General features: G+C 37.4%; 1 protein-coding gene across 27 annotated transcripts in view; it reads left to right on the top strand.

Moving 5' to 3' along the window:
- The window catches only part of kcnma1a (potassium large conductance calcium-activated channel, subfamily M, alpha member 1a), a 166,008-nt gene that overhangs the window by 124,293 nt on the left and 22,844 nt on the right, over positions 1 to 18,871 (top strand). For 8 of the 27 annotated variants that reach the window (XM_028006224.1, XM_028006226.1, XM_028006225.1 and 5 more), the window contains 3 exons: positions 11,035 to 11,128; positions 16,814 to 16,940; positions 18,260 to 18,484. In XM_028006224.1, the coding sequence (XP_027862025.1) occupies positions 11,035 to 11,128; positions 16,814 to 16,940; positions 18,260 to 18,484 (446 nt within the window). Of the gene's footprint in view, positions 1 to 1,636; positions 1,811 to 6,033; positions 6,076 to 6,448; positions 6,530 to 11,034; positions 11,129 to 16,813; positions 16,941 to 18,259; positions 18,485 to 18,871 lie in introns of all 27 variants that reach the window. The other 19 variants (XM_028006208.1, XM_028006207.1, XM_028006204.1 and 16 more) reach the window with 8 other exon arrangements.

Raw genomic sequence — 18,871 nt, 5'->3', positions numbered from 1 at the left:
GCTGTCTATTTGCACCCCTCCATTGAGAGAATGGGGATCATGGACTGTTTCTGCCCAGAGTCACAGCAATCTACAGATGCAGCTCTGGGGATTTTCACTGCTCCCCCTTGGGTTCAAGGTTTCATACAATGCAGACCAACACATAGCCATGCATATGTGGTTGACTGGTCATTAATAAGTTTAAGGTAATGCAATGTTACTTATGTAACACATAATATACTGTAATTTACCAATGCAAATTAAATTCTAGGCTGTTCTCAATTTGCCTGGAAAGTCAGTCTTTGCTTAATTCCTACATTAAGGGTCTTTTTAATAAGATTTCCTGATTACAAACTCAGAAAATCTGTTTTTTGAGTATGAATTGAATGGACTATTTCCCTTTGGTATGAGTATTTATAAGAACAGTATTCAAAGTATTTACTTCTAGCCTTCTTGTGAGCAGACATTGTTTATTTATACTGGAAGCAAAGGTGATGTCACACTGTATGTGAGACTATTGTTGCTATAGAACATCTTTACACCAAAGACAGATCTTTATGTAATACAGTTTTGTTTAAAATAACTTTCTCTGAGTTTGAGACATAACAGTAGCTTACAGTGAGTTTCTCTGCAATGTAGCAGTGCTCAAGTGAGGAATTCATTGATCAGAAAAAAGATTAGATTTTTGAGTTTCTGACTTCTGGTCAGGCTCTAAAATCAGACAGTTTCAGCAGATTGCTTGGTGCAGCTCTAATCAAAAGTGATATTTCAAATAATACAAACAATTCTTTGAATAAGTTTGTACTTGAATAAAGCCACTTGGTGTTAGTTAACTTATACTACAAGTCATAAAAAGCAACAAAGCTCTAAGCTGTTTTTAAACAGGTTGACTTTATCATTGATTTTTCCTTCTACCCGGGGAAAAAAAGGCTTTTCTCCCTTCAGAGTTGACCAGGTCTCATTAACACAGCATAATAACACCAAAGCAATCCATTAAACGTTTATACAATAGATTAGCAACCAATCAACATTCACAGCAGACTGAACACCCTTTGGGGAATGGAGCAGTGAAACTGCAGGCTTTGGAAAAAGCATGAAGTGACCAGTCTAGTAAAGTAGAATAGTGTGATGCCATGGACACAGCCTCCGGCTGCATGATGGGATACAGGTACGTGATCCGCTCTGAAGGCAAACAGATAGAAGATGTACAGATGTATGAAAGAATGTACATATAAGGTTTGCTGCTGAAAATATTGCTCATGCCTCTTTTTCCTTGAATGCCTCCCCCCTCACTCTCCCCTTGTTCTCTGCCTCTCTTTCCCATAGTTACAGTTTTGTCTTTTGAACCTATTTCAGCCTTAGCACACAGCTTGACCTCCTTAAGAATCAGAAATGTTCCAGAACCCATGTGATTGTTCCTTTATAAAAACTTTTAAACTTTGTCAAACAGCAAAACTGAGTGAACTTTGATGAATTAATTAGTAAATTGTAAATGACTGCATTTTGATGTAAATTGGGGTTCAAGTCTGTGAAGCAGGTGGCTAAGGCTTGCACTTTCTGATACAGTTACCTTCCAACTCCCCCTTAAATGAATATTTCTCCTTTTGCCATTAACCTGCTGCTTTTCCTCTCCTCTCATCCCAAAACATGACTGTAGCCAAGATGTCCGTCTACAAACGAATGAAACTGGCATGTTGTTTTGATTGCGGCCGTTCAGAGCGAGACTGCTCTTGCATGTCAGGCAGTGTACATAGTAACATGGACACCCTTCAGAGGGCCTACCCACTTTCCTCTGTCTCTGTTCATGATTGCGCAACCACTTTACGTGCCTGTAAGTTACACCGCCCAACACATGTCGTTACATGTCTGTGATGTGTGGTTTTGTTTTTTTTTGTTTTTTTCTCATGTGGAGGTATTCAGTGTGTTTGTATGTCGTCTACGTGGTGTGACCTGTTTCTTGTGACACCATAGTTTGTGAAGCTGTGGCCGATGTGAATTTTGTTTTAGGATTATATCTTAGCTATTTTTGTTGCTCTACATTGCGGTATAATGTTTCAAAATGGCAGTTTTGAGTGGTGTGGCTCTGTGGTGGTACTGTACAGTACTGTAGGTGTTAGATACGTGGCTACCGCATGCTGCGTCAGTCATGCAGTTGTGTGAAAATGTCACCTCTCAAGCGTGATGTTAAATGTTTTTTAACTGTTCAAGGTAAGATTTCTGCACATACATCAATGGCGATTCACTCGCAATAATTGTATTGCTGTAATTTGCTGATTGTTGCATAATTGCCTGATGTTTTTAGAGACTTTTAAGTTTATACAATATTTTAGTTAGATGTTTTTATTACTTTTAAAATTTTTCTGCATCTTTTGTTTAGTTGTGCAAATATTGAATTTATTTTTTTAATAAGAAGCAGAGCAGAAAATGAGTTATTTGAGACTCTGGTCCAGGAATGTAAAATAAAAGTGCAGTGTACATACTGTGCTTTTGTTTAATAGTTCTTTTTGTGTTTTACACTATATAGATTTTTTTTCCACATATTTACTACTTCTAGAAAGTGAAAAAGTGCAAAGCGCACTTTGAAGAAAGTTATTTCCTCCCACACACTATGCTGCTCCTGAACTCCTTGAAGGCCTCGTTAACGGTTCAGGCTTTTCTTCTGTTCCTATATTCACCAAAATATATTCCTTGCCTTGTGGCTAGTTTGGCACATCTCAGAGAAAAAAAAAACAACTCACATTTGACCGCTTTTTGACCAGTAAGTTAACTAATTAAAGCAGACCTGAGTACTTTAGAAAACTGCTAAAATTGAGCATTTCAGATAGAAGGCAAAAACAAAAAAAAAGTTTTCTGGAGATTTTTATAGGATTTAATGATGCAATGCTTGCATCTAACACACATGTAGGTAATTTTCTTAATTTTTATGATGGTTTATGAAATTGTATTGATAATGTCTCATTCAGCCTGCATTTTGAGTGTTCTTCTTGTTGATGACTTGTGTATGGTTTTTAATGGATCACAATTAACACTTTCCTCATTAGGACTAAATGATTTGGGTGAATGATATAAAAAAAAAAATCAGGGGGTAAGGGAAGGAGGTTTTGTATTGTAAAAAAAAAAAAGAGCAGAAAAAAGCAAAGAGGTGAAATAAGTTAAAAGTGATGTTGGTTTTATTGAGGATAGGTGAGAGGACTCAGCTCCCGATGAGACCTTCCTTTCTGTTTTTTTAACAAGAGGACGTGGAAATACTAAATTGTCTGTCAATTAGACATGGCAGCAGTAAGCCTTGCTATCAAAGCCTTGGGTTCAGACGTACAGATCTGATTTCCTTTTCAACATTCTCCCACCGTCTGCCGACTCAGCCTAGATTAGTGTCAAACACAGCATGATGAGTTTGGCTTGGCCTGTTGTAGTTGGGCCGGCACTGATATCCCTCGGTACCAATTAATGGCCATTACATGGTTACTGATCTCACTTTTCCTTCAACCCTCAGTAGGATTTAGGGAAAGCCTCCTCTGTCTTAGATTTCTTTCCCTTTTTAAATATGAATGAACAAAGAAAGACTTTAGTGATGGAGAGTACTGGGCTTTGTCAAACAGGGGTGGTTGGATTTCCTCCTCCTACTAAATGGAGAAGAAAAGATAGATTTATTTATAATAACCACAGCTTTGTTCATTACAAATTGATTTTAGACACTTTTATTGAAGTTGATGAATAGGAGTTTTTTAGTTAGTACAGCCTGTGCTCCAATTCAAGGCAGGTGTAACACACACACAGACCCTTTTATAATGGGGTTATATCAGACATTTTTGTGTTGATTTATAAACTAACAGATTCAGTTTATTACAATTCTGTTGAATACAGTGAATTAACCGATAGATCTAGTACTGCATAATCATTTTTGCTGTTTATTTGGAAAATAGAGTAACATAATACCTACATTTCAACTATAGATTTTTGTGTGAAGAAAATTGTAAGTATTAACCTGTAATGCAGATGTAATGCATCACATAGTATATTTTACCCCTACATCTGAATGCAGTTATTTTTATATTATGCTAAGAAAAGCAACATAATGTATTACTACTCTCTTTAACTTAAAAAATGTTTGTAGGTTAATTCAGTTGTGTGGTTATTCGTTGTCTTTCCAATTTAAAAGTTGGAATAATACAGTACCTGACATATAAACGCTGAGTGGTAGTTATGTTGAATTAACTGATTTTTTTGGTAAGTTTTCTACTACCAATTTCCTGAATCAATACAATACAATCAAACAATACTTTGGTAGTTTCTGTAGAATTGTTCGTTAAAATATACATTTCAGCCGAGGAAAGTATAGAGAGGGCCTAAAGAGTTGAAACAAATAGCTGACTTGGAGATGAATGGGACTAAAAAGTTACCAAACAATATTACAACACAGTAAAATATGTTTATTTATACACAGTTTATGTTTTATAATTCTGACTCTCTATATAGTATTACTTATTTATTTGACTTAATGCTTGTTCACTTGTGTGGACATATAAAGCTATATTTGAAAAATAATTTCAGTTTTTTTTTTAATATGCAGCATACTGTAGATGACTTAGAGCAAGTTTAAAAAATCTGAGAAAATTATGAATTAAAGAGATAAAAATCTAACCTAAATAATAATTTTGAGTTATTTTGTGTAAATGCTTTCCTCTTAATTGTTCACATATTGTTTTTGCTTGAACAGCTAGTCACCACAAAAATAATTTAAAAAAATCTCAGAAAATATGTGAAATGGTTCCAACATGGATTGTTTAAAAAAAGAGAAAGAAGCCCATGTGTAGCAGATGTATGGACATGGACTGTGGACTTTGGGCTATGAAGATGCTTTCAGGCGTTTACAGCCCCCAGGCCCATGTGGGAGAGCGCGTTATGAGTGCATTCACTTTTATCTTTGTGTCTAAGCATGTGTGTGAATCTACATCTCATTCCAAAGGATTTTTATCTGTTTTGACACAGAAATTATGTTTGCATTTTCATTTTCCCAGCCTTGCTGGTTTGTCACCAAACTTGCCTTGACAGCTCCTGTCCACCAGGCAGGCTTGCCCCACCACAACCCTTCATCCTATGTTGCTGCAATACGCCCTAGATGCTAGCCAGTTAGTCTGCCGCCTCTGTGGTGCAGGCAGATTGCTGGAGACAGATGCCAGGGCCACTGTGGGTCCCTGTTTTGAAGATCTGTGTCATAGGTCAGCCCTGGGCCCTCGCTGTGACCTTTATTGCTGGGGGATAGTTTTGAAAAAAGAGCAAGGCTCTTCAGCAGCTCTGAGCTCAGTTCAAGTGCCCACTGCAGTAGCAGTTGAGGAAGTACCAGTTTTTACTATCTTGTCGGTCAAGGTCAAAAGCGGTAATTCCTGGAGAATTAACAGCACGGACATAAACGGAGAACATGGTCCGTCCTTTTCAAGATTGGAAGTGCAGCATTAAATTCACATTTGGAAAGATCCCAGTTTTAAAATGTGTGTTTGTGCCAACCGTCTGGACTGCACATGTGAAGAAGTCAGCGCTCTGTCAGTTTGGGTGTAGCATATTCTCAATCCACTACAGAATGATTCTTCTTGTGTATTTTTTTATTATTTCTTTTTTTGTCTTAAATACAAACTAGGTAATCCCTGCCATTTTTAAACACACATGTAACAACATTCTATTTTTAAAAAATATATACCTCTACACATATAAAAAGATATATCTGCACTATATGCATAATGTTACATTTATGTCTTCAGAAATTTTATTAAATTTACCATTAGACGTCATTTCATCTTTCTACAAGTTTAATACACTTTCCTAAAGGCATGGCTCACTATAAATGTACATTTATTAAAAATTGTTTTATCCATTTTTGTTTTGCCATCAGCCTTTGACTTTTTAGCACTGCCATCTGAATTTTGTCAGTTTGTCTTTATTTTTAGTTTTTCCTCATCCTCTTAAATCATAACACATCTGATTTTGCTTTGGTTTAATCATTTCCACCACTCTTGTGTTGATGTGTCCCTCTGTGTGACCTGCTACTTGTCTTTGCAGTCTCCTCAGCTAAATATAAGTATAATGGATTTGTCAGATCACGTAAGTGTGTTCTCTGCCCTTCTCCACTCTGCTCTAGCTTTGTGTTTAGACTGTAGCCACCCTCATCACGTCATGTAGTGTTTGCTTTGTTGTCCCAAATTCCTTTAGAATGTAATTCTGTTGTCTCTGTGTCATACAAGGAGCCAAACTGTAGCTATAAACTGAAATTAAAAGTGTCATGCTAAATATTTAACGAAACTAGTAAACATAACCATAACTATTTTATCTAATCACATATTAATCATAAATTAATGCATTCTTGGTGTTTATACGTAGTAGAAATAAGTTTTTTTTTTGTGTTTTCTGAATGGCATGGAATGTAGTTCCATGAAAAATTCTTCTTCTATTCTATTTTGTATTGTGCTGCATGTAGCAGCAGATGGCGCTACAACACCACGGAACAGTGGAAGCCAAAAAGAGGCTGGCGTTCGATTCAAAGCTGATTGCAATCTAGGTAAATCTGTAGTATATAACTGCTAAGTTAATTACTTGTCACTGTATCAGATAAGAATAAGTTTTATTTTTAAAGACTAATTGTCATGTTTAACATTTTATGTTTTTTTTTGTTTTTTTACTTGCAAGGCACATTGATATTTAAAACATTTTTTTTTCCTTTTTAAAACAAATGATGGCTACCTTTTGAGCAGAACTAAAAGAAATTGCATCAATATCAGTTTTATTTCTAATTGTATTAATACAAAATTGCATGGCTTAAAGAGCAATCCCATTGCTGTGGCGATGCAGTTAAAGAACAAAGCTTGTTCATGCAGTTAACACTTAAAGCAAAGCCAGCTTTGCTCACGTGGAACGGTAAACATTTTTTAACTGATATGCCCCCCGCCTCGTCATCCAGTTTACGTTGGGACACAGCGATCTGATAAGGTTTGCATGCAGGACAGTACCATCACGCGATTAGCATTTCAAGAAGGGACAGTTGCCGTCTGGGTTGTTCAGGATGCACAGTGGACCTGCCAGGGCGGGTAAGCACCGTGTAACGCTGCACGTGTTTGACAAGGGCCAGATGAATCCAGGAGCTATCGGTGGCGCCCTGTAAATCAAGGCGGCAGCTGACGGCTGAGATAAACGTCTGTTTATTGCCCGGGGCCACCCAAGCCTGCTCCCTCGCCCAAACAACCAACCGACCAACCATCTTTCTGTACCAAAGAGAAGAAAAGGGCTTTGCAATCAACTCTGCAAGCAGATCTTTTACTCACATTCCTCGTTTGTCTTCTTGCAGTGTGCTGTGACCTTTACAGTACATTTAGATGTACAGGTCAAGACTGCAGTCATAGTCAGATTATATGTATGTATGTGTGTGTGTCTCGTCACATTGCTGGATGAACATTAGCTGTATGTATACAAATTATATGTGATCATGTTAAATATGTCACTTTGTCATCGGACTTGGTGATTGTCATTTGCTAAATCGAAAGTAAGCATACTGTTTGAGAATAGAACAAAGATTTTTTTTTGTTTGAAATTAATCTTTATACATAATCCAAAAGGAAAGCAATACATCTTTAATGGCTAAAAGGTTTTGCATTAGTAATATTTATAAATTATTAGTTACAGTTTCGTATTTCTCGAAATGAAAGCACTGTTTTACACATTATGCTTGAAATGACAACGCCTGATTGGATTTGACTGGATTGAGCTGAGTCGTGTCTCTGCTTTGTGTTAGCAGAAAGAGAAGCACAAATGAGAACCAGAACTGAGAAGCTTCTAATTAATTCATGTTTGCCACTAAATGCAAAATAAATGTCACTAGGAACATTTCTGTTAGTTTCAACACCAGTTTCAGGGGGAAAGAAATGTGATCACTGCTTTCTCATGACCTCGGTGCTTCTGCTTTTAGTTGAAACTAAAATAAGTTAAAAAAAAAAGAGCAAACTGATTATTGCAACTACATTACTTTTTTTTTATTATTCTTACATTGTGTACATATAAATTGGAACAATTTTTTAATAAATAAAATCATACTTGTAATAAGTGTGATAAGTAGAGACCAATACAGGCTTTTGCATTCAGTTTTTCCTCCCGTTTAACAACAACAAATGGAGTGAGACGATCCTTTTAAAGCCAATCATTACATTCAGGAGCTCTATTTCTGTCTCCAACATTACCAATGCATTCCCTCCTAATGCTCAGCACCCCCAACTAAGACCTCCTGGTCAATTGTGGAACAGCCAGCATCCCCCTTGTTAATTACCGTAAAGGATGCTCACTCCCTATGGAGCTGGGACCTGGGGGTGACCCTGCGCCATCACGCCTCGAGATCTCAGGTCTGGTAGAAATGACGGCCAGCCCCTGATCCAGGTCTGCAGACAGTGCTGTCTGCCGGTGAAATACTGCTAATTCCATGCCTCTTAGTCACATTAGGCACTATAGGTTGTCCCCATTTACCAGGAAGCATCTTTCTGTATTTCCACCTCTCCCGTTTCTTGTTTGCTACACGACTGTTCACTCGACTGCCGATGCAGCTGTTGTTGCCCGTGCCGTTTTGCCTCCCAATCTAATAGTTATCTCACTAGGTGACTTTTGAACTACAAAAAAATAATCACCTTAAATTTAACAAAAAAGATTTACTTTTTAAATTTATTTTCAGAAATATTGCAGACATGGTGTTCTTTGAGGATAAAAATCTCAGCGAAAACCTTTTAGGATGTGATTTAAAGCTTATAAAAATGTATATGCTAAAGTGTTATTTATGTATAATTGAAAAAACATTGCATCAAATCTTAAATCAAAGAGGAGAAAGTATGGGGAAAATGATACATTATATTTAAGGAGAAATAATTATTTACAGAGTAAAAACAGCTTAAGTTGTTAGATACTCTGAAAGTCCATCTCCACAAACAAAATATCATAAAATGACATTCATATTTCTTATCTTTTACAAGAAGAAGTAAGTGTTGCACAAGATCAGATGTTCAAATAATAATACAATTCTACATGCTTGGAACAGTTGCGTCCTGCAGCGTTCACATTGATTCGCACTAATATCATGCTGTGTTATTGATTTCTAACCAAAGGACTGATGGGGGTTTGAAGTGACGGTGCACTTGGCTTGGCGAGCGCAGATTGGAGAGTAGTATCTGGATGCCTGTCTGAAAGCTCTTGAAAACTACAAGGCGACAGTAGTGAAGATCAGACTGCTGTTAGCGTGACTGAAATCTTCAGACGGCTGGTCCTGGCCGCACTCTGGCTCTGAGACCCAAAAGAGTTAAAAAAAAAAGACTCTCATTTTTCAACAAAGCTAAACATAGCTGACAAGAAACCAGGAGAGAAGTGCCTGAAGAACAATGTCCTGCGAATACATCAAAGCTTTACACACATATCGAATTTTAACAGAAATCATTCATCTCATTAAAACGTATAACACCAGTCATGACTTTCTTATACTCAACGATAATGTGCTTTTACAAGCTGCTTTCAGAATTTATAGCTCACTAATCTATAGCTTGTTAATGTTCCTTCACCTTTTTATGTGAGCTGAATGCTAAATCCTCTTTTATCTTTGAGATAAACATGTGGAGGAGAAGTGGTGCTCTGCAGAAGGACCTGAAATTATGTTTCAAAAATAAAATTTAAGAAATGTATTTAAGATTCATTTCCACCACACATTTATTTCATTGTTGATGCTTTTGTCTGTGCCCCACTGACAGTGATAGTATAAGTCTTTTAATGGCAAATATTATTGAGGGTTAAAGTGCCTTGGAGAAGTGAGAAGCTTTTTGCCTTCTTTCAAACTACAAAATTGAATGCACTTTATTAGAATTTTTTCTATTACACTAACACAATGTAGTGCATATTTGCAAAATGGAGAAAAAAAACCACATTTTCAAAGATCTTTCAAAAATAAAAATCTGAAAACCATGGAGTACAAATGTATTCAGTCGCTTTTGCTGTGAGGGCAACAAATGAAATCCAGTGCGGCCTACTGCCTTCAAAAAATCACCTGATTAGTAAATATAATCCATCTGGGTGTAATTAGGTCTCTGTATAAATCCAGCTGTTCTGTGAACGCCTCAGGGGTTTATTAGTGCACATCACTGAACAAACTGCATCATAAAAACCAAGGAACGCAGCAGACAGGGAGAAAATTGTGGAGAAGTTTAAAGCAAGATTAGGTTATACATGATATCTCAAGCTTTTAGCATCTTACAGAGCTCTGTTGATTCTTTCATTTGTAAATGGGAAGATTGTGGTAGAAATGCAAACTTGCAAGTATGTGTAGGAGTTCACTGAAGTTGCAAGACAAGAATTTATCAGGGAAGTAGCCATGAGCCCAATTTTAACTTTGAAGGAGTTACAGAGATCCAAAGCTCAGGCATAAATATAAAATTATGTAACACTGTACATTAAGTTGAACACGTCATCCCCAAAGTAAAGCGAGGAGCTGGCAGCATCATGATGTGGTGATATCTCCCCTTAGCTGGAATGAAAATGTGTGTAAAAACCTTTTTATGTATTATTCCACTTCACAGTTCTACATTTCTGTTGGTCTTTTATATTCAGCCCAATGAAATACACTGAATATTGTGGTTGTAAAGTGACATGTTTGGCCAGAAACCATAAACAAAGTGCTTGAGGTCCACTTAGATGTTTGTCTTTCTCTGTACAGGCTCTTAAGAAAATGTACTTCAAAGGAAACGTAAACATAGGCGTATTTAGGATGTTAGCCTTCAATGTCAATTTTAGGCTACTATGCATATTTTCTCTCCTGACTTATCATTATCTGTTACTAATGCTTCTTCTATATATCTTCAATTTGACACAGAGTCATTAAGTTTCCTTTTCTTCTGTTTAGATTATATTTATGCAATATTTTATTTTATTTGAGTATTTAATTTTGTTTGCAATTATTGATTGCTAGCTGGCTACTTTTTTATATGCGGTCCATCACTCACTTTCCCAGCCGCCTTTCCCTGATCTAACACTCTGCACATGTATTTGCAGTTGAGGATGAGCATCCATCGACTCTCTCACCCAAAAAAAAGCAGCGCAATGGGGGGATGCGAAACTCGCCCAACTGCTCGCCCAAAATGATGAGGTAAGAGACAATGATCTTATTCTCCTTGCAGCCTTCAAACAGAAAAGGGGAGGGAGGGAGGAAAGAAGGATGGGTAGATGGATGGATAGAAGTGAAGAAGGGTGGGTAAAATTTGTGTCTGACAGAGATGCTGCTGATGGTGGGAGTTTCAATGGATGGGAGGGGGCAAATTAGGAGTGGCAGAAGAGCGAGGTAAGAAACTCAGCAAAAGGAAAAAAAGAGAGGAGAAATGCCCTGTTAAGCTCTGACTGTTAAGGGTGGCATGCTGTCAGCTGTTAATGACAGAGCTGAAATAATATTTCTGTCATGAAAAGCAGCTGTGAGGAGCCGTTTGAAAACTCCTCTGGCTTTAAAGTCCCAGCTGTCACCTCCTCCAGTCTGGTCCGCATGTACTACTTAAACAATGCTGGCACTAATGACACCGGCAACCAATCAGAGAGACCTGCATGGTTACTTTGCCCTCAGGCTACTGCTCTATTGTGGGAACCCCTGTGAGTACTATTTCTGGTACTTAAGGCCATATGCAAGATGTATCCTTGCAATCAAATATGAATTTGGATATTACCTTCCTTTTATCCTGTCCCGTGGAATTAAACTGCTGTTAATTGATTTTGAAAGATAAAAGGGGCAGTGCTTTTTAATCTTTCTTTTTGTGCACCTCTAACTGAGAGGCTGTGTCAGACACACAGCAGCACGCCCGAGCTTACACCAACACATTTGTTTTAGACTTTAATCATAAAATAATGTGTACCAATTTTGCTAGTTATTTGGGCAGCTTTCAATCAATATATTTGACTAACAAAGATTTAGGTTTAAAAAATATAACCAAATTCCAACCAATTTTTCAATGGTTTACTATCAACAAAATGAAATTATAACACTTTTCACTTGCTTACTCAAAGTATTTTGTTTAATTATATAATTTGATTTGAAAGAACAAATCAAAAATTTTAAAACACCAGATAAATGCTGTGCATTTATAATATTTCATCCAGAATCACCTTACTTAAGATATTTAAAACCTACAAGTGCAAACTGATCAATACCAAATGCTCTTTATTTACAAGAATACAGTTTCACAGTTATTTCAACATTTCTCAAACATAAGTTGGATGAATGTTGGGTCCTCCTTAGCATTAGGTTGCATTCATGACTAACAAGCTCTGCAACAAAAAAGTGAGAACTGGTTTAAGAATTAGGTATGAAATGCTTAAATAGTTACTGAAATGGTATTCTTAAACTATTCCATCAAGGTGGCATGTAAACAGCTAAAACGTGCCATGCAATGGCAACAGACGCTTTTGGCTTAGAAAGTGTAGCTTGCCACCATGTTTTGACTTTGACATTAACGCTTCTTTAGTGTTAAAACTGGATGAACCTTTTATGTCTGCTTTAACAAAGTAGCATGGAACATTTTTACCTGAAAAACAGGTAAGACGTTGTGTTCATTAGAAATGACTTTGTCAGACTTAAAAGAAGCTCAGCTTGCTAGCTGTCAAATCTGCTCGCACGTTGGCAAGCTTGAGCTTAGCACTGTCGCTAAACATTGGCATAAAATGAAATCCTTGCTTCAAACTTTCTCAAGCATATTCTTAATGACAGTTCTTAAACACTCTACAATTGTAATAGCTACAACACAAAATCAGTTTGCTACACTTTTTTTTATAATAATTTAAATTTCATATTTGTTTTTTTTTAAATATTACCTGACTGTTGCCCTTCTCATTTGTGCTGCTACACTAGTTGTGTTTTTTAATTGTTAGAGCAAAATAATAAATTAACTCATAAAATGTTTACGCGAAACTGAAAAGATGTATATATTCTTTTGTTGTTATTGTATCTACAGATGCCTTATTGTTCTGTATTGTCTTCATATTCAGCCGTAGTTCTTTGTATGTTAGTTTTTTCCTAGGATCCCTTAGGCAGCGATCTTCCTTCTGCACTTGTGTGCCTATGTGATTTTGTCCAGCATACTTGCCTGCCTGCCTGCTTGCCTCCCCCTCAGTTCTCCACAAAACAAGGACTTAATAAGCCTTTACACTTGCCAAACCATTAGCTCGACATAGAGTCATACCCCTCAGTCTAGTTTGCAACAGAGTACCATTTTAGGATGCCCTTGCTTAGAGGGTGAAAAAAAAAGAAGAAAAAAACCCTACAAAAACAAGACACTGGCACATTTCCAGCTAACTGCTTGTTTAAAAGGCTGTTTAGTTTGCCTAACTTAAAGCACAAAACCTTTTCTTCTCATCCCGTTCTGCTTAAGAGATGGTCCCTGTTTGCCATGTAATATATGCATCTCTGCTTTGATCTCACAGTGATAATAATCCTTGCGAGTTATTTACTCAGTTTCCAAAACACTTCAAAGTGGTGTCAAAGTTTTCTCTGCTTTAGGGGGGCTTCTGTATACTGCTGGCTCTTGGGTACTGGCATGACAGGTCCTCTGTTATACGTGTAGATTTTCTTTTCTCCAAGACTTTGCCCGTAGCAGAACATCACATTATCCATTATAATCTAGTGCCCCTGTTAACATATAATACCATATATATATATATATATATATATATATATATATATATATATATAACGGATTAACTTTATGAGATGGATTTTAATGCACAATGAAGAGTGATCGCTTGAGGTAGCCCCAGGGAAACTTTATTCACCAGTCAAGGCAAGGGAAAACACAATAGCAAGCTAGCAGGAGAGCCAACATACGCATCAAGTATTTTATTTTTTATTTTTTTATAGGACTTGCTGCCTGAAGGTCTTTGTAAATAAATAATGATCAACAGATTGGCTGTGGGCTTTTGAAAAGTATGCCTTTGTCAGTTTGCATGATGGGGAAATTTTCAAAGCAAGAGTCTGCCTTCATAGTCTGGCAGGGAGGGATTGGGGGAGCACGCCCATCCCCAGCCTGTGACTGCAGACTGATGCACTGGAATAACTCAACTCTGTTTGAAATGTATACAGCGGGAAAGAGCTGGAAATAAAGGGAGAACGGGGCATGAGGCACTGGAGGGAGAATGGATGTAAGGGAATTACTGCTTGTGCTCCTTAAAAGTGTTCTTCAAAAATGTTAAAGGATCCTGTGCTGCTTGGAAAATTCTGGAAAGACATAAAAGTTGATTTGAGTATTTTGAGTGTCCATCCATCCATTCTTATGAGTTTTGTATTTATTATTGCTCAATAATATATCCTGTAAATTCATTTAAAAGACTTGTGTATTAACACTTTAAAATGTTTAAAAAGAATAAGGAATTGTGGTAATTTGAGTATGGAAAAGTATTGAATTTGGTCATGAAAATTTCAACCCTGAATGAGAAAATATTTGGTTTGTAATCTGATATCGGAATTACACTTGGTTTTGTTGCTAAACAAATATGGCGGGGGAAAAAACTAAGGATCACAAATTTGCATTAAGGGTTGTGTTTATTTTTTAAAATAGTATTGTTCAGCAATCTCATTCTATAGAATGAGATTATAATGAACTACATGGCTTTAACACCTCTAAACATTTGAGATGGGACATGACTGACAACATGCCTCCACTATCAGAGGATGTCACAGGATCCTCAGCAGCTGATATCCCTTGGGCGTGGCCCTGTAGCACAGAAGTGGTGTCTGCTCTCCCGGAGCCTTGTGGTAGGTTCAGCCCGAGGCGCGGAGGAGGAAGGGGAAGCAGGAGGCGGAGGAGGTGCACGGAACCTGTGACAGGCTGCCAGTCACACTGCTGACAGCTCTGTGAAAGATAGCTGTCTTGGCAGAGCGAGGTGGAGCGGCAGCCCGCCTGCATGCGCTAGTCAGCCCGCGCGAGGAGGCGAGCTGAGCCGAGCAGATTGGCGGAGTTGATTGGCGCAACACGCAGCTCTGGATGAAAGATTCAGGCTGAGTGTAAAAACACTAAATGCTGTCAGTGTTATTATCACCTGCTCTAACTGATGGAGGGTAGAAGGGGAATGAGAGCTGGATAGAGAGGGTGGCTAATTGACAGCTTTTTTTATTTAACTCCTGCTTTCTCTCCAATCGGTTGGAGGGAAAGAGGAGATGACATCAAAGCCTTGTCATTGAATGGCAGTGTTGATAGAGGAAACAGAAAGTGATAGTGAGAGAGATGTATGTCAAACTCTTGGGACGTTTTCTCCCATAATATTCACGTCTGTCTCTCAGCGGTTCTGTGTTTTAGGAGTTTGCACTTGCCGCTTGCTTATTTGGGTTACACAGTAAATACAATAACTTCTGTATCTCAGGTTGTGGAAAAAGTGAGAACATGTCTTGTATAATAAGTGAAAGGACAGTGGACTGGTTGTAAGTGTTGCCCCTTCATGGTCAGTGTTACACCGGATGAAGCTCAAGAGCCCACCGGTGTGGATTAAGCTTGTTTGTTTGTGACATGATGCTAAAACATTTCTGGTCATCATTTCAGAGAGCAAAATGTGATTAGGCAAATTCTTAAAATATTTAAAATCAGAGCCTGTCTGAGCATTTACTACTTGCATGCTACCTACATGGCAGTGGGAACTGAAAAGGAGGGTACAAGCCAGTAATTGGTCTTGCATTGTCATGCCCTTCAGGCTGTAAAGCTCAAGCTTTTGTTTTTCCATTCCAGTGTGAACAAAGAAGGCCTCTGAGCTCTTGACAGTAGGAAGAAAAGATGGGTTAATGATACTTTGTCATTGAGGCCCTTATGATTTAGAACTAAAGATGCACAAATTTGAGATTTTGTAGCAGATACCAGTTCAGATTTCGCTAAAAATAACACTTAAATACTGTTTTCTTTGTCCACATATTTAAAATATACCAGTCTTTCACAATAACATTTTTATACTAATATATTACAATAATTTCCCCAAAACATACCAAACTTTCAGTTTTCCTCTTTGCATCACTGCAAATACAATAAAGTGAAATGAAATTAATGAAAGACAATTACACAATATCTTATTTATTCGTTTCTAAGACACATTAAGTATAACTTATTTTATTTAGTTTTTATTTTATTTAACTTATTCTTATGTGAATTGTGTGATGTTTTAATTGTCTGTACATTTTAATTATTAGTTGAGTACACAGTAGACCGCACTAGTGTAACCCTTGCTCAGGGTTCCCCAGTTTTATTTCAAGAGATTTCCTAGTAAGATAATGGTGAAATAGTAAAATAAAATGCTCTGAAATCCCCAAAAGACAAAAATTCTAAATCCAGCATCAAGGAAAAAAAAACAACAAAAAAACAAACAAAAAAAAAAACATCTTTCTGTGAAACATTTAACTTACAGTCAGCTGCTGACATTAAAACTCTCTGTTGTTGTATCCTGAAAGATCAACTCCAATGCCTCCATAGAAAATATAGTTTCCTTCCTAAGAGCTTCCTAAATCTCTTGTGCTTCCTTTGATTTCTTTTTGAACATCTTACTAATCAAAATAGTGGCGACTTCTCAAAGTAACAACTTTTAACAACACACTAAATGTAAATATTGTCAGTGTGACCGGGTGGCACTTAATTAGGGCGCATAATCTCCATAGAAAACAAGCTTTTTTTTAAGAGTCCATCTGGTTTCAACAAATTGGCCAATTCATGTCACCGGCAGTTTTTTTTGTTTTTCATTTTACTGTGCAAGTGCATCAATATAGAGAATTATTGGAAATCAATCTTCTTTGCATTAAACAAAAGTATTATCTGTTTTTCAGTCGACATGATCCCCTCCTAATTCCTGGAAATGAACAAATTGAGAACATGGACATGAACGTCAAGAGGTACGACTCGACGGGAATGTTTCACTGGTGCCCTTCCAAAGAAATCGAGAAAGTCATCCTGGTAAGCATGCTCACAGCTTTGCAGCTGCAGTCCTGTAGTGTGTAGACATGCAAATAATTTTTGCTTGGGCGCAAACATTTCCGATCAACACTGCAGTAACAGAAAAAAATATTCTAACTTGTACTGAAATTTCTTTCACTGCCTCTCTGTTGTTTCAAGGTGAGTTTGTTTAATTTAATTTCCTGTGTACAAGTCCACTCTCAATCTTTTCACACATATACACACAGAGGTTTACTGATACTTCATTGATATTTAATTGAGTACTGCTAACCTTGTTTTGTTTTTCTTTTGTGTGACTTACACTTGAGTCAACCTGCTGGTTTTTAAAGATTTACTTACCCTTTACCCTACCCTTCCTAAAACTTAAGGAATGTAATGATATTTGTTCTTTATAAGTTTAATCTATTATATTTATTCCTTAGCAATGTAAAATTGCAGACATAGCAATCAGGCATAACATTTGAATACCACAGCCACTTTGAGCCCCTTATTCAGTGATGCGCCATGTATTCTGAAGCTTTTGTTCTAACTTCAGTAATTTGAGCTGCTGTAGCTGGAGCACACCAGCCTTCGTTTCGCTCATGCAAAAGCAACGCTTTTGCCATTTCACTGCTGTTTCTACCTTGAGATGACAGCACAGTCTAGGAACAACCCATAAAAGGGATTATCTGATTAAGCCTTTAACAAGATTGCTGAAAACTTTACTCTTGCCAATATTTCATAATTCTAACACGTCAAATTAAAATATTCAGGTGTGTGATATATCCCACCTGCCAACGTAGTGATGAGATAATCATTGTTTGTTTCGCCTGTTAATAGTCATAATATCATCCCTGATTGGTGTTAAACATATTCTGTGTTGTCTGCAAAGTTGTACTGTAGAAGCAAATGTAAATTAAAATATGATTTAAAACACATAGAGTTTATGTGACAGGTGACAGAGGCTGTTTTATTAAAGCAGGTTGTTTTATTATTTTATTTAAGAATAAGGTATTATCTATATAAGGTGTGAGCTTGGAGTTGTATTTTTCAGCCTGATTGAATTATATCCTACAAAACCAACACAATTTATTTTATTCTAAGACTACCCCACTTCTGAGTGGAATAGTTCTTAGCTAAACATTGTGTTATGTCGATGCTAAACTTTGGTGATGAAGCCAAATTTCAAGATTTGGATTCAGACCTTATTTTGCAAGTGAAAGTAACATTCATGCACAACTGCATCGTCTCATTCTTTTTTTCTCTGGAACACTTTTTCCCCCTGTTCCTTTCTGTGCTCCTCTCCCCTTATCTACCCATGCCCTTCTGTTTCCCTGCAGACTCGGAGCGAAGCCTCCATGACTGTGCTGAGCGGCCATGTAGTGGTCTGTATATTTGGGGATGTCACGTCCGCTTTGGTGGGGCTGCGAAACCTGGTGATGCCTTTAAGAGCCAGCAATTTTCACTACCATGAACTAAAGCCTATAGTTTTTGTGGGCTCGCTGGATTACCTTCGGAGAGAGTGGGAGACTTTACACAACTTCCCCAAGGTCTCCATCTTACCTGTAAGTGCTCAGTTTGAATTTTTCCAGTTAGACACATATTGAAATCTTGAAGGGCCGCTGTCATTTTGATTCCATCACACACGTCGCTCGATTGAAAGATCACTCCATGAGAGCTCAGTAAACCTCCTTCATCTTAAGGAGAGACACATCCTGCATATCCAAAGTGGAGTTTATGAATGCTGTAGCTGCAGTGCCCATCACAGATGGCATGGCTTGGTGCCTTGGAGCTTGTTAGGCCTAGCTTGACTGATGATCAGAGCAGAATCCCAAACACAGCCCTCAGCGCAGGCTAGCCTTTATATTAGTCCATGTCTATGAATCTCTAATGCCTGGTTAGATCAGTGGAATGTCATTGCCTCAAAACAAAAATACTTGTTAACTAATTTC

The sequence above is a fragment of the Xiphophorus couchianus genome, chromosome 22, assembly GCF_001444195.1.
Source record: "Xiphophorus couchianus chromosome 22, X_couchianus-1.0, whole genome shotgun sequence".
Lineage (NCBI taxonomy): Eukaryota > Metazoa > Chordata > Actinopteri > Cyprinodontiformes > Poeciliidae > Xiphophorus > Xiphophorus couchianus.
Note: the sequence above shows the minus strand (reverse complement) of the source record. Positions and strands in the feature narration are given on the sequence as shown.